The sequence below is a fragment of the Thunnus thynnus genome, chromosome 21 (genome assembly GCF_963924715.1).
Source record: "Thunnus thynnus chromosome 21, fThuThy2.1, whole genome shotgun sequence".
In the NCBI taxonomy this organism is placed as follows: domain Eukaryota; kingdom Metazoa; phylum Chordata; class Actinopteri; order Scombriformes; family Scombridae; genus Thunnus; species Thunnus thynnus.
The window spans coordinates 1,699,449-1,711,560 of record NC_089537.1 but is presented as its reverse complement, the minus strand read 5'-3'; the positions used below and the strand labels follow the sequence as shown (position 1 = coordinate 1,711,560).

The window sequence follows — 12,112 nt, the reverse complement described above, 5'->3', positions numbered from 1 at the left end:
TCAGTCAGAGGTCCAGGAAACTTTGATACAACTCAATATTCAGCCACCTGACCCTAACCCTTTACCTCCCATGTTCCCCTGAAAATTCCCCTCAATTTGCCTCAAAGTCAATGATTTTTTCCACATATTCTGAATCTGCTCACTGCAGTGCTTCATTAAAAAAAAATAGGTTGAATTGGTCAAATAGACGTCTGCAGGTTTTCTTCAATATCTCCACATTAAAAAACACTTTAGCAAAATGTTATGATGTGATGATATGATCCAGGTCCCAGAGTATGTCTACCCCAAAGACCACGTCCCTGACTACTCGTCCATCCTGGTTCCCAACGTGGACAACGTGAGGACGGACTTCCTGATGCAGACTATCATGAAGCAGAGGAAGGCTGTGCTGCTGATCGGCGAGCAGGGAACCGCCAAGACCGTCATGATAAAAGTGAGACGCAGAGAGAGAATGAACACTGAGGAATGAAACTGTTGACAAACGTAATCTCACCTGGCAGACAGCAGCATAATAATACTGTTAGTGTCATAACTTTTACACAAATATGCAACAACTGAAAACACTCCTCTTTTAAGACTTGAAGATCCCCACCAGACATGTTTAAGACATAAAACTCCTGTGCTCTGAATAATAATTTGTGTCTGACCTGGGTTTTCCACAGAAATCTTTAATTAACCTGTCAGGAATTTTCTCCTACATGTAATGAATAAACATGTAAATATTGTTCATTTCTAAAGTTTTTCCTCTAAACACAAGATGTCTCCTACTTTACTGTAAAGTCTATTCTCAGTGTTTGTGCACAGGAGGCTTCAAGTTTCTACATCACACTTGTGTAAGTTGCATATTGAACCACGATTGGCTCCAAACTAGCTGTAATGTCACAAATCGTGCCAACACACGTGTTAAAGGACACATATTCTGCACATTTCCAGCTCTATATTTATATTCTGGGGCTCTACTGGAATATCTTTGCATGATTTCCAGTTAAAAACTCCTTGTTTATCTTCTACTGGTCCTTTATGCAGCCCCTCAGTTCAGCCTCTGTCTGAAACAGGCCGTTTTAGCTCATCATCATTCAGCACAAAGAAGAGAACAACATCCAACTGAAGGAACAAGAAGAAACACGTATTTTTGAGTGGAGGACTTAAATAAATCTGGATGTTTTGATGACCAGGATTTTGACTCTAAGAGTGATCTGCAGGTTAACACTTCTCTCCATTCGGCTGTGGTAGTTAGAGCTTGTTCTTATCCTCAGCAAGCTAATGCTAAAGCTACATACTCCTCTCTGGCTCCCTCTGCAGGGTTACACCAGTAAGCTCGACCCGGAGTGTCACCTCAGTAAGACGGTGAACTTCTCTTCAGCCACGCTGCCCGGCATGTTCCAGAGAACCATCGAGAGCTACATTGATAAACGAATGGGCGCCACCTACGGGCCGCCAGCAGGCCGCAGGATGACCGTCTTCATAGACGACATCAACATGCCCGTCATCAACGAATGGGGAGACCAGGTCATCTTCAAGCTCTCTGATCTTTCGTCTTCTGTTCATTTCTTGTCTTGGTTTCTTTTTTCCTTCATATTTATTTCATTTTTTTTATTTTCTTCTTACTAATATTCTCTTTTCCTTCCCGACACACTCACACACTCCACAGTCAGCACATAATATACCTCCAAACACACTCACATATTGTCTTTTATTTCTAATTGTTGCAAGAAAAATGGAATAGATGCGATTAACCACTACAATTTATCAATAATCCTATTTAATCATGTTCAATGATGTTACTGATACACTAATCTGCACTTCCAGATGAACCAAGTAAATTATTGGTTTAATTTCTTTAAAAATCTATTTTCAAGTTTTCTTTTTATCAATAAAATATTACCTTATTTCTATTTGTTCTCAGATATGTCTTTATTTCATTATTTACTCCACTTGACACTTCAGCAGCCGATCACATTAACAAGCTCCTTTTCCCCAACTCTACCTTATAACCAATCAGATTGTTGATATCTTTGTCCGGCTGTCAGATAACCAATGAGATTGTGCGTCAGCTGATGGAGCAGGGAGGTTTCTACAGTTTGGATCGTCCGGGAGAGTTCATCACCGTGGTGGACGTTCAGGTAACAAACTCAACACGGAGGCCTTGGTGGATGGAAGAACTGAGATACAGAAGTATTATCAGTAAGATGTACTGAAAGTGTCAAGTGCTCATCATGCAGACTGGCTTCTTTTAGAGTGTTTATTATAGTGTGTTTTAATGTTGAAGTTCATTGATATGCAGCAAATTTTAGAACTAGTAAACAAAACTCTTGTTGAGAATGTTTTAACATTTCATCTTCCTGCCTTGTACGGTCACTTAAACTGTAGATCTAAGAATAAACTTTCCAGGATTGTTCTAATGGCTGCAGAAAAGTTGGCAAATCCCAAAAGTCCTCAGTTCAACTTTTTACAGAAAGGATGAGAAGGAAGAAGAGGAGCATCCTTATAGAAAGCTGCCATCCTCTATTCAGCCAGTTTAAGCCTCGTAAACACGTATTTAAGAAGTCCTTCATCCCAAGATCAATCAGTAGTCTTAACTCTGCAAAGAGCCTGATGAGATCTAAGCCAAAGACACAACACTGACTGCTTCTCTGTCTCCTCACATAAGAATCATGTGTAGTGTGTCTTCATGTTTTGATGAGCTGAAGTCAGTTCTCCACCCTGGTGGACAATAAAGATCTGTTCTATTCTAATTTAAAGGTCTGCATCTGATGAGCAACATATTAGACTTTTAGATATCCTTTAAATTGCTCTCAGTTTGTCTTTATGACTGATGATGATAACAGCCACTGCTGCTCAAACTTCAGTGTGAATAAAGATAAATAAAGAGTGTAATAACCTTTAACAGCTGGTGGCAGCAATGATTCACCCCGGCGGCGGTCGCAACGACATCCCTCAGCGTCTGAAGAGGCAGTTCTCCATCTTTAACTGCACCCTGCCCTCCAACTCCTCCATCGATAAGATCTTTGGCACCGTGGCTCAGGGGTACTTCTGCCCGGAGAGGGGCTTCCCCGCCGTGGTCTGCGACCTCGCCTCCGCCCTCGTACCCACCACCAGACGGGTGTGGCAGGCTGTGAAGGCGAAGGTAAAATGGTTACCTTTTCTTTTCTCTACATTACATACTCTTGTGCCTGGTTGCTTAAAATGCAGTTTCTCTGTTTGTTAGAAACATGAAACATAAAACTTTTTTTGTAATTTTTCTACGACTCAGCGCTTTTTCTGAAGAGTTGAACCTCTATCAGCTCTGAAAAATATGGAGGTTTAATATGTTAGACAAAAATAATGTCTTACGGGGAAACAGGTCATTGGAGGAGCCACGTTACAGAACATGCAGCCACCAGACAAATGTAATAAAATCTCTCCTCTGTGTTTCCTCAGATGTTGCCGTCTCCTGCTAAGTTCCACTACATCTTCAACCTGCGGGACCTCAGCAGAATCTGGCAGGTAAAAATCACACCAGCTAGTTTGTTTTTGCTTTTTTTCCCAACAAAACCAGACAGAATGACATGAACTATTAAAAAAAAAAAACAATTTAGAAGTTTCTTCTGCTTTACTCATGTATTTCCACTTTGGAAGACTTTGCTCACCTATATTTCAGAGGTAAATCTTGTACTTTTTACATCATGTGTTTGTCACAAGAGAAAACTACTCCTGTGCTGTCAGTAAAGTTCAAAGTTGAACAGTTCTCTTGTGTTGATGTGAGCAATATTTGATCAGGAGTATCTATACTTTGACTCCAGTAATGGAGTTGTGTACTTTGTCCACCACTGCTGGTTACTTTGCAGGAATCATTTGGGTTCTAATGTTAATTTTATTAAAAGTAAACATTTAATAAAATAAAATTGAAGAAAAATGGACATATTAAGGACGTATATGCGTATCGGACACACGTGTGACCCAGAACCAGATGTTACATCTTGTTCATCTAGAAGCCAAAGATCTTCAGTTGACTGACGTTGGTAGATTCAAAGACATTCAGAAGGAAAACAGACTGTGTGAGAGAATTAATTTTCCATGAAATGGCTCAACAAAACCCTGAAATATTCTGCTGCACAGATGTATAAAAATGGAAATGGCTGTTTAATGTTGTTTTGTTTGAATGTGCTGTTAAAGATTTACTGTTTAATTATTAATGTATGCAGGCTGGGGATAGTTGTGTGTTTGACACAATAATAAACATTCCCTTCAGTCATTAATTTTCACCATATTCTCGCTGACCAGTGACAGTAATGATGAGCTGCTGCAGCTGAAACTGTGCACACAGTATAATATCAGAGCCAGACATTAACATACATGTTATATGGAAACTCTTCATTCAGCATAATGAGCAGCTGTATTATGATATTTCTGTACATTAATCTGCTGAGTCTTGTTTACCTGCAGTAAGAAATATTTTAAATGCAGGACTTTTACTTGTAATGAAGCGTTTTTACATCGTAGTATTTGTCATAGTAATATTTTTTTGCTCTGTGTGGAACTATTCAAATCGTTTTTCTTTCTCCGCCGTCTGAGAGAGAAGATATACAGTCAAATGACCACAAACAGTCTGGAGACTGTAGAGTCAGAGTTTATCAGTGTGAATGTGTCACAGTGTGTGATGGTGTTTGTGTGTTTGTGTTTCAGGGGATCCTGACAGTGAAGTCTGATGTGTGTCAGAGCTCTGAGCTCCTCTCCGCTCTCTTCCATCATGAATGCAGCCGAGTGATCGCCGACCGATTCACCGACAGCAGCGACAGACAAACATTCAGCTGCATCATGGAGAAGGTGTGTGTGTGTGTGTGTGTGTGTGTGTGTGTGTGTGTGTGTGTGTGTGTGTGTGTGTTGGGGGTGCCTTTATGGTTCTCATTATAATGAGAAAATATCAACTTTCTCATTTAAATGGGAAACTTTCTCATTATAACAACATGTTTTTCCTTATTAATACAATACTTGTTATGATGATTAAGTCTTCTAATAATGAAAGGCACTTTAATTGGTCTTGGTTCTTTCTCCAGTAGAGACACAGAGAGGAAAATATCCTCTGGATGCTGATAACAACACATCCATGTTGCTCATTAAGCAGAATTTCATCATGTGTTCGCTTTAAAAGAAATACTTGATCAATTTATTCAAATGTTCACACTCATTAATTTCAGCAGCAACACTTTTCTTATTATAACTAATATTTATCCTCATTATAACAACAACATTTACTTGTTTTTACATGATAAGCATATTTTTTCTTCTTATTTTTCTCATTATAACTAAACTCTCCTATTATAATCAGAAAACTTTTTATTATTTATAACTGAGCAAATGTCCTTTTTGTCATGGTGGCAGCATTATATTCTGTAACTGGGACTTTTATTGCTTCTTTAACGCCCCCTCACACACACTCAGATCACAGTGGAGGATCATGGGAGAGCTCTGATTGAGCATGCTCAGTGGGACGGCTGCTTTGTGGACTTCCTGCGTGAAGCTCCGGAGGCGACGGGGGACGAACCTGAAGACACTGAGCTGGAAGCTCCAAAGGTCCTCAGCTCAAAGCAGACGTGTTATATTTCACTTATGGCACTTTTTCCTTCTTCTAATTTAAATTTTTATAAAGACAAAACACAAAGAAAGTAACAGATACTGTACACCAGGAGTCAGCAATGGACTGGATTTATTTCAGCATTGTTTTCTGGAGGCAGGTGTCGGTGAAAACGTGTTTTTGATACGTTTTTGTTTGTATAAAACAGTTTTTGGGTTGTATCTGAGGGCAGATATCTGAATTCTCATTAATAATCTAACACAGTAAACAGTGGCGTCATTTATGGTTGAAGTACTGTTATTAATACAAATCTGTTCTGGTCAGATAAGACAAATTATTACATTATGTAGCTGTATAAGAGTTTATAAGCTCATAGTTATTGGGATTTAGGAGAATCTTGTGTTTATATTGTTAACTACGGTAGATTTATGTGTAAAAGATTTGATGTTATTTGTAAAAGGGGCCAAATATTTTTGTTGGAGGGCCAGATTTGGCCCATGGACCACTATTTTCCACCACTGCTGTATGATTATACATGTACCAATATCCATACACATGTATATTTATACTCATATATATAGATATATATATATATACTGTAAATGCTTATGTATAACATACAGTATATATGTATCCACCCATGTATGTTTGTATGTGCATATATTTAAAAAAAACAAGAAGAAGAAGTCAGTGTGTTTGTGGTGTCTTGCCACAAACTTGTATAATTAGTTAGGTCTTTAATGTTTAATTTTGTCACATTTTAAATTATATGAAATTTTAAAAGTCAGAACTTCTTCTGTCGTCATCATAATATTAAAATTTCCACACAGAACAGTAACATTCATATAGAGACACAGTCTTCAGGCTACAGAATATATGATAAATTATAATTATATTATATGACAGACCTGTGATGTTTTAGTTCTGATGTATGAATATGATTGACAGGTGTATGAGCCAATCCCGTCGCTGGACGCTCTGGCGGAGCGGCTGTCTGTTTTCCAGCTGCAGTACAACGAGGCGGTGAGGGGCGGAGCCATGGACCTCGTCTTCTTCAAGGTGATGAAGGATTTCTATCAGACATGTTGGAGGTTTGAGGTTCATCCAAACTGTAACTTCTTTCACCTTTTTTTTGTCCCTGCAAGATTTAAAAACGGATCCAAAAACACTGAACTTTGTTTATATCTTGATCCGCTTTTTTTAAAAGATCTCCTCGAGACATGTTTTAAGTCTGCTTTGTGTATAATATGTGTTTTATGCAAAACAAAAAGTTTAATTACTGGGTTACAAATTCTTAAAATCACATCTACTTCTTCTCCCTCATGTAAAAATCCATATGAATATGCAAATAGCAAGATGTCTCCTACTTCACAGAAAAGTCCATGATGTCATAAATCCTGCAGGTGTTAAACTGAGATTTAAAGGACAGTTCACAGTTTTTCGGGATTGTCTTAAAACAGCAGGCAGGTGTCTGTATGAACAGTGAAAGAGGTTTTCCTCGCTGTAATCATTCCTCCTGAAGCTTCATATTAACTTCAGATAAACTTTTAAATACATTTTTCACACAGAAGGAGGACTGTGGATTTTGTCCTCCATCACTTCCATTGTAAGGTCATTATGAAGGGATCTTCTAATGGTCAGTATGAACAGGAGGAATGATTACAACTAGAAAAAACAGCTTTAATGTTCATTTGGGCTCCTGATTGTTGTTTTAAGACACACTTGATGAACTGTGAACTGATCCTTTTAAGGTGAGAACAGAGAAACTTTCTGCAGCATCCAGCTGAAGAAACAAACAGAGAAACATGTTTTTGAGTAGAGGAGGTCTTTAATGAAAGTGTTAGCAGTTAGTCGCTAATATACAGAGACACAAAATGTAGTATTTGTAGCTCTGTGATTGGCTCGTTTCTGGCTCCAACAGCTCTCAGAGAGACCAAAAAAACAAAGAAGCACTAACGTTCACACTTACACGAACAAAATATGCAGCTACTGTAATGAAAACATCTCTGTGGTGTTATATTTATCTTTCTATTGTCTCTGTTTGGGTCCAACGGCAGGACGCAATGACTCACCTGATGCGGATCTCACGGATCCTGCGGACGCCGCAGGGGAACGCCCTGCTGGTCGGGGTCGGGGGGTCGGGGAAGCAGAGTCTGACGAGGCTCGCGTCGTTCATCGCAGGATACCAAACCTTCCAGATCACACTGACCAGGTAACTGCCAACATGCAGCACACACCACTAACTGTCAATCACTGTTTATTAATGGATCAGGAGCATCTAAATATCATCAGTACAACAGCTACAGAGGCTGAGACTTACTCACAGTCACTTTATACTGCAAAAATCACATTATAAAGGAACTGATATTAACTGTTATTATAAGTTTAATTCATTAACAGTCTTAATGTCTTCAGGTTCTTTGTTGTTGTTTATATTTTTTTTTACATTTTTTGTTTGTTTTTTTCTTGGCTTTATGTTGTATTATGTATTGTTGTATTTTGTGAGATAGATGGTGTGGAGGGGATTAAATATATACAGACTACATATGTACATGTAAAGATGTGTATGAGGGTTTATAATATATTTAGCAGCTACACTGGAGAAAGTTATCTATCCACTGTTTTAATAATTAAAATTAGAAGTAATTTACAAGTTAATGTTGTCTCTGGTTGTCTGTGTGTGTGTGTGTGTGTGTGCGTGTGTGTGTGTGTGTGTGTGTGTGTGTGTGTGTGTGTGTGTGTGTGTGTGTGTTCGTGTGTGTGTGTGTGTGTGTGTGTGTGTGTCCTGCAGGACGTACAGCAGCAGTAACCTGCTGGAGGATCTGAAGACTCTGTATCGTATCGCTGGTCAGAAGGGGAAAGGAGTCACATTCCTGTTCACAGACAACGACATCAAGGACGAAGCCTTCCTGGGTAAAACTGACTGTTTTGAAATGTATCCACACCTTCAAAAAATCTGCAATTTAAACACATTTTCTCGCTGGATCAGTTCATTCTGACCACTGTGCCTTCACTTCTTCTTCTGCCTGTATGACGTGTTTGATGAGAGCTTTCAATGGAAGTGATGGAGGCCAAAATCCACAGTGTGTCCACACAGTCATTTAAAAGTCTGTGTGAAGCTTCTATTCAGCTTCAGCAGTCTGAGTTAGTCATATCAAGTGGATATCTGACACATTTACAGTCTTTTTAGCATCAAATTCCCATTCCAGCTGTTGAGCTGCAGGTGGAAGTATAGTAACAAAAAGAGGAACTTTGGCACTAAAAAGACTGTAACGTTGAAAGATATCTACTTGATTTGACTTCATTTGGATGCTGAAGCTTCATATTAGCTTCAGATAAACTTACATACATTTTGTCCTCCAAGTGGATATCTGCCATTTGGGCTCCTGACAGACTTGAAAAATTGTGAACCGTCCTTTACATGTTGGACAGACGCAAACAGCACCCTGATAATTGAGCTCTTCTTAGAGTAAAGTTTGTCCTGAGGTTATGTGGTCCTTGAAATCTAAAGAATTTGTCTTGTTGGGAACAAGAATGTGAGAGGAGAAATCTGCCTGTTAGAGGAAAGGTCAGGAGATTAATAAAATCATTCTCTGTCTGTGCTTCTTCCTTGCAAATGTTTGGTTTCTAAATATTTAACCATCACTCTCTCCTCCTCTCCTCTACAGAATACATGAACAACGTGCTGGCGAGCGGCGAGGTTTCCAACCTGTTTGCTCGTGACGAGCTGGATGACATCACTCAGGATCTGATTCCTGTCATGAAGCGGCAGCATCCTCGTCGACCTCCGACCCCAGAAAACCTCTACGACTTCTTCCTGTCCCGCGTGAGGAGCAACCTCCACGTCGTCCTCTGCTTCTCGCCTGTCGGGGAGAAGTTTCGCACTCGTGCCTTAAAGGTGAGACAAAGACTGAGCCATGACTGAGTCTCGTCTCGCATCATAACACACTCTGTTTCACATGAGGGGTGAGATAAAAGAAAAAGGTGAAATGAGATAAGATTTGACTTTAATGCTCCTCTGAAATGTGTTTTGTGTCAGAAGCCAACTCTTTGTCACATATACAGACGAAAAAAGACAAGATGGACTGATGAGATCAAATGTCAAATGAGACAAGAGGTTCAATGGGATTAAAGAGTAACTGAGATTGCAGCAATTAACACAAATTCAAGAAATCGCTGCAATATTTGTGAGAGTTTGCAATTTTGCTAAATTACAGCAACTTTTCCACATGAAATGTACAAATCAACAGACTTGATTTGGACCAATTGTGACATTTAGTGTCACGGTAACATAAGTAATCGCAGCACATTCAGCAAGGATATAAATGAAACTCAGTTACAGTATTTTCCTTTTTATATAACTTTGAGTCCTCATGGTTCTCATGTTCAGAAGATACATTAAACATTAGCACTGAAATATAGATGTTTCTGTGATCTGCAGGATGCTTTTTATCCAAGGAAGTCATTACATATGACTCTTCATTGACTGTAGTTTTTTTTTTAAAAAATGCTTTATTTTCCCTTGATTGTAGTTTTTAAGAAAAGTTGCTAAAACGCTGTGAAACCCTGAAAGGACTGATGAGATGTGACGAGATGAAATAATGTGATGTGATTAGATGAATGACGGGATGTGGTAACATGAGATCATGTGATGTGATGTGATGAAATGTGATGACATCACACGGTTGTAGTGCCGTCACCCCATATAAAGGGCAGAAGATGTTATTTGGCACTTGAAACTTTTAAAGGGTTCGTGCACAAAAAGGTGATGATTATGAACAAAAGCATTAATGAAACAGGGAAAATGAAACCTGGGAAATTAAACTGAAGCAAAGGACAAACAAACCCCTGACCTCTGACCCCTGACCTCTGACCTGAACAGTTCCCAGGCCTGATATCAGGCTGCACAGTGGACTGGTTCCAGCGCTGGCCTCGGGACGCCCTGGTGGCCGTATCGCATCACTTCCTGTCTCAGTACCAGGACCTCCGCTGCTCAGAGGACGTAAAGCAGAGCGTGGTGGTTACCATGGGAACCTTCCAGGTAGTGCTCACATTGTCATCAGACAAACTCCAACCAACCCCAGAAATAAAAACACATGAATGAGAATTTGTCTAAATTTGAAAATATGGCAGGAACGGTCGCTGCTGCTCACTTTGGGATCAGGTGTGTGTCGTCAGATTCTGATCACATGACCTCTCTCCCTGCAGGACCTGGTGGCGGAGAAATGTGCAGAGTACTTTGAGCGTTTCCGCCGTCAGACGTTTGTGACGCCCAAATCCTACCTGTCCTTCATCGACAGCTACAAGATCATCTACGCAGAGAAGATCGCTCACGTCGGCACGCTGGCCGAGCGCATGAAGACGGGTAGATTTATTACTTATTACCAACTAGAGAAGGATTCACAAAACAAAACAAATCTCGGACTTTATTTAACATTTAACATTAATGCTGAATGTACATTCTGTCCAGTTTTTCACACAGATAAAATATATGTTGTTGTGACTTTGTTGCCATATTCTGCTTTTCTGCTCAATGCTTTAAGATCAACTGCTTCACATTATGTCCCCCTCATACTGAAAACACAAATATTAGACCTAATTTAATACTTCATTTCTTAAAAGAGTGGAACAGAGTGGCTTTGACTTTCCTTATTTAACGATGAGCTACAATTACTGATAGAGTACGAAATACTTGATTGGCAGCTCAGTCAATCACTCATGAATTCAATTTTATCCCATTTTTACATCCATTTACTTGAATTAGATGGAGGCAGAATCAGAAAAGACAATAGAACATAGATGTATTTAATGGATAATTTCATACTGTTCTGTCTGATACACAAATCTGTTTTCAGTTTTCTGACTTTTTCTCTAATCTTTGATTTTTTGCTGAAATATTGGATCATTTGAACATTTATTGAAATGAAAGCATGTGAGAAGTTTAGAGGGAAAAATCACTATTTGGTGGAGCTGTTAACAACTCATAGACATGTGAAATGTGACCCCGACTACACACTGCTTTTTGTAAGACGTCAAAAGACAAAAAGGTTGGAAACCACTGGTTTCATCTTTAACAATGTGTTGTATTTTAAAAGCTTGTTATATTATCCATTGTGTCAAATCTTCATCTGAAAAGTAACTAAAGCTGTCAAATAAATGTAGTGGAGTAGAAAGTACAATATTTCCCTCTGAAATGTAGAAAGTAGCATCACATGGAAATACTCAAGTAAAGTACAAGTACAACATTTGTACTTAGGAGCAATACTTGAATAAATGTACTTTCCACCAGTGGATGCAGTGGGTTAATCATGCAGTCTGTAACCTGTGTTGTTTGTTCCTGCAGGTCTGTGTAAGCTGATGGAGGCGGAGCAGTCGGTGTCTCAGCTCTCTGAGGAGCTGGTGCTGAAGGAGCAGGAGCTCGCCGTCGCCTCCCAGAGGGCGGACGAAGTCCTGCAGGAGGTCACTGCTAAAGCTCAGGCTGCTGAAAAGGTTTGATACAAAACTAGTTAACGTTTACAGTTTGTTAAAGCCCTTGTGTGTACATTTTTTTAATTATAT

At 39.3% G+C, this 12,112-nt stretch overlaps 1 protein-coding gene across 2 annotated transcripts in view; it reads left to right on the top strand.

The window, feature by feature from the left end:
* Positions 1-12,112, top strand: part of dnah5l (dynein, axonemal, heavy chain 5 like) — a 66,572-nt gene that overhangs the window by 33,386 nt on the left and 21,074 nt on the right. For both annotated transcript variants that reach the window (XM_067578241.1, XM_067578240.1), the window contains exons 53-66: positions 266-433; positions 1,303-1,509; positions 2,031-2,123; positions 2,891-3,127; positions 3,421-3,486; positions 4,666-4,806; positions 5,422-5,553; positions 6,503-6,613; positions 7,612-7,766; positions 8,346-8,467; positions 9,223-9,452; positions 10,437-10,595; positions 10,763-10,919; positions 11,898-12,043. In XM_067578241.1, coding sequence (XP_067434342.1) covers positions 266-433; positions 1,303-1,509; positions 2,031-2,123; positions 2,891-3,127; positions 3,421-3,486; positions 4,666-4,806; positions 5,422-5,553; positions 6,503-6,613; positions 7,612-7,766; positions 8,346-8,467; positions 9,223-9,452; positions 10,437-10,595; positions 10,763-10,919; positions 11,898-12,043 — 2,124 coding nt within the window. The remainder of the gene's footprint in view (positions 1-265; positions 434-1,302; positions 1,510-2,030; positions 2,124-2,890; positions 3,128-3,420; positions 3,487-4,665; positions 4,807-5,421; positions 5,554-6,502; positions 6,614-7,611; positions 7,767-8,345; positions 8,468-9,222; positions 9,453-10,436; positions 10,596-10,762; positions 10,920-11,897; positions 12,044-12,112) is intronic.